This window comes from Bison bison, unplaced genomic scaffold, assembly GCF_000754665.1.
Source record: "Bison bison bison isolate TAMUID 2011002044 unplaced genomic scaffold, Bison_UMD1.0 scf7180017864032, whole genome shotgun sequence".
Lineage (NCBI taxonomy): Eukaryota > Metazoa > Chordata > Mammalia > Artiodactyla > Bovidae > Bison > Bison bison.
The window spans coordinates 1,317,098-1,320,776 of NW_011494604.1; the positions used below are offsets into that span (position 1 = coordinate 1,317,098).

General features: G+C 54.0%; 1 protein-coding gene across 1 annotated transcript in view; it reads right to left on the reverse strand.

Annotated features, from left to right (window-relative positions):
- Positions 1-535: 535 nt before the first annotated feature.
- The window catches only part of ADCY5 (adenylate cyclase 5), a 161,330-nt gene continuing 158,186 nt past the window's right edge, over positions 536-3,679 (reverse strand). The window contains exon 24 of the mRNA XM_010834408.1: positions 536-2,885. Within this exon, the coding sequence (XP_010832710.1) occupies positions 2,757-2,885 (129 nt within the window). The 3' untranslated portion in view covers positions 536-2,756. The remainder of the gene's footprint in view (positions 2,886-3,679) is intronic.

A 3,679-nucleotide genomic window follows, 5' to 3' on the forward strand; every position in this document is an offset into this window, starting at 1 on the left:
TCTCTGTTCCTCGGTGAAATGTGGTGGCCAGGAGGATTAAATGAAGCCATGTTTGTAGGGTGCATTTCCTAGGCTCTGGCAGACAGATTGCCTGATAAATATTCCTAGTTATCCAAGTCAGGTCAGTTCACCTCCTGCCTACATCTCCCCCACTGCCACCTACTTGGGTCCTTTCGATGATCTGTGTTCCCTCTTGTATTTTCAAACTTTCATTCCCTTAACATGGAAACACATTTGGCTCACCTGTTTTAAAACATCCTCCCCTTGGTCCTGGATCTTTCTGGTTCCATCCTTCATTGCTTGTTCCCTTGGTCCCTCTCCCTATCTCTCCATCCTGTGGCCTCCTGCACCCTGGCACGTCCAAGGTCACCAGTGTTCTCCCACCTGCTGCCACAATGACTGCAGTCTTTGGCCAACATTCTCACCACAGCAGTGCACTGTCCCCACTCAGGGGTGCTCTGTCCTACACTGAGAGCACTGTTCTTCCCACTGGAAACAGGCCCACTGCCCCAGACGCAAATTAGACCAGAACACGTTACCAGTGAAAGTGTTTAATAGTTAAATTATTTAAATAGACTTTTCCATTTCCATGGGAAATCATAATTGTATTCATTTTTGCAAGAGCAGGGATAAAAAGAGTGCACACCCCTTGGAGGGAATGAAGAGCTAGCACTGCACGTGGTCACCAGTCACTGCCAGGATGGGAGGGAGGGGCCCCACAAGGCCAGGGAGTCCATGACCAACAGGGGAAACACTGGAGAAACCAGCACACACGTTACTCAGGTTGGGAGCAAAATGAAAACCCAGCACCACTGGCGGGCCGTATGGAGAGGTCAGGGACTCGAACACAACACCATGGAGAATGCCAGCCCCTTGGGACAGATGCAGGGGTGATGCAGAATTCAGAGGATGGAGCAGCAAAAGCACAGGGAAACTAAGGCTGCCAGTGTTAGGCCCATAAGCTTTGCTTCTCAGAATTGTGTTTGATTGGGGTGGGAGGTGGTGTGTAGAAAGGGGAGGGCGGGGCTGGTGTCCACTGAGAGGTGGTGCAGGGGGGTGTCAAAGTAACGTTTTGCAGCTGGCATGTAGCTGCCTCCTCACCTCCTTCAAGCTCACATGGGAGGCGAGAATAATGCTGCCCTGAGACGGAATGAAGAGATCTGGGCACAGGACCCAAGGATTCTGTTTGAATAAGGTCTCTATGGCAGTATATCCTTTTCCAAATGCCTCCCTCATAGGACATAAAAAATAGAAATTTTTCTTGGTGTATTTGACTGCTCCCACCACACCCCCCAAATGAAATCAGACAAAATGAAATTTCTGCTGGCTTGGCCCATGGGTTGGCCTCCACTCTTTCCTCTGTCTGGTTTGTAGATGGAGAGCAAAGCCCCCTGTCTTTCCTTGCCTGAGGGATCATCTCCAGAGAGAGACGCCTGCACCTTGGAAAGCCAGGCAGCCCAGCCTTCCCCACACCACCACGCCAGCTGAGCTCTCAGGGTTGCAGGGGCTGCCTGTCTGCCTGAAGCAAAAGCTGACATCTCCGGGAGCGGAAGGGTGGAAGGAGGCCCTGCTGTCTGCCACGGGTTGAGGCTGCTTCCCTTGACTCCAGCTTGGCCTGAGATGGGAAAGAGGCTTTTGCTTTCTTTTTATTCTGTTTGCATTTTACTTAATAGAAGTGACAAGTTTGTGTGTGTGTGAGAGAGAGAGAGACAGGGAGAAAGGGTAACGTGTGCACGCATCTTCCCACATATGGAACCCCAAAGGGACACGCTCACTGCTCTGGTTGGACCTGGGAAAATCTGAGGTGAGGGAAACAGGTGTCCTGAATGAGAACAGTTCCACAGCATAAACACGCACACGCACACACACACACACACACACTCCAGTACACACATTGACATACATACAGTACAAATGAGCACAAACGCCCTGCTGTGCACAGCCGTTTTCTAATATAGAGAATTTACAAAATATAGAATTTGGTATATTTGTTAGATCTCCAAGGTTTTCAATAATACAAAATAAAAAATACAAAAAGACAAGTTGGGATCCCTGGCCTCCCTCCGCAGTGGCATCCTGGTTTGCTTGTGGGCCTCTTACACGCATACAACTAGCACAGTCTAAAGAAGGGCACAGAAACGTGTTTTGTTTTATTTAATAAATATTTTCTTTTTTTCTCAGAACCACCACTCCTTGCTCCGAGTCCTCTGGCCTCCCCCTCGCAGTTAGTTCTGCCCCCTGCAGGGGCACCGGCCGTGGGTTGTGGGAGGGGCCCGCGATGAAGGCCACGGCCCATCCAAAAGCCAGCACTCCTGCCGAGGCCTGCAGAGCCGCTGCCTCGGTCTGAAGTGTAAAGGCTCACATAGAAAAGCAGCCCCGGGCCGGGCCAGAGTGGCGCCACCTCCCGCCCGCCGGAGGCCGAGCTCCGCGGTCCTGCGCCCAGGCGGCCTGCCCTGCCGAGCCCGAGCCCTCCTGCCGCTCCTCTCCGCGCGCGCGGCAGCTCCCGTCAGTCAGAAAACTCGAGGTTCCGACCGCATGTGGCGGCGCCTTCAACAGAGGGTGACATCTTTGGTCAGCTTGGTGCTCGCAGGACGCTGGCACCCCGGGCCTTGGACGGAGACCGCCAGCTCTCCCGCCCGCAAAGGCAGAGGCTGCTTCTGGAGTCAAAGTGGGAAATCTCAGGGCGGCCCCACGGGCTGGAGCGAGGCTTCCGCCTTGTCTCTGGAGGCCAGGCTGCCTGGCGTCCGCGGTGGCTGCTAACTGGGCGGGGGTCCTCCATTGAGGAAGTAGGTCATCATCTCGCCTTTGCCCTTGACCTTGACCACACCCCGGCACTCCAGCTGGTACGTATTGGCGGCCAGCACCTGGTACATGTCTGTGGTGACCTAAGAGGCAAAGGAGGAAAGAGGACAGGCCATCCATGACCTGACTGCCCCTGACTTGGAAGGGTGGGTGGCAGCCTCAGGGCAGCTCCTCCAAGGAAGGGCCTCAGAACACAGAAGGAGGCAGCACCCACTCCCAGGCAGGTGGGGTGGCCAGCCCCTCAATGCGCCTGTGGCCACGCACTGCCTATCGCCATCCTCCACAATGAGAGAGCCGTAGAAGCTGAGGGGAGCTCTCAGGAGCTCACAGCTCTCCCACTCCCCACAATCCACGCCCAAGTGTTTTACCAAAGCCTCATTCCAGAACTTTCAGAAAGTTCTAGAAACTGGTTTTCCACCACAGTTTGAGAACCACTACTGATCTTTCTCATTTCATCTTCCTAGGAGGTTAGAACTATGATCTCAGGCTTGGAAAACCTATGCCACTTGCCTGAAGTCACGCAGCTGGTAAATGCTAGAGCCCAAATTCACTTCAGATTGTGCTGCCCGCCTCTGCTTTGGCTTTTGGAACAAAGAGGAGGATTCACAGGCAGTGTCAGTAACACAGGACACTGCTGCAGGGCGGAGGGCCAAGCAGAGGTGACAGGAGGAGCAGTGAGACTAAAGCTTCACCACAGGGTGATCCAAGAGCCATTTCTGAGAGTGGCCAGCACCCTGCCGGGGCCCCCATCCACACCCGCTGTCCAGCCAGGGAGGAAGGGGCAGCACATTCTGTGAAGGTAAGCCCTAGGTAAAGGTAGGTGCCCTGCTGCCGGTTACTGACTGAGCCCCTCACATCTGTGTATGTGTGTATGTGG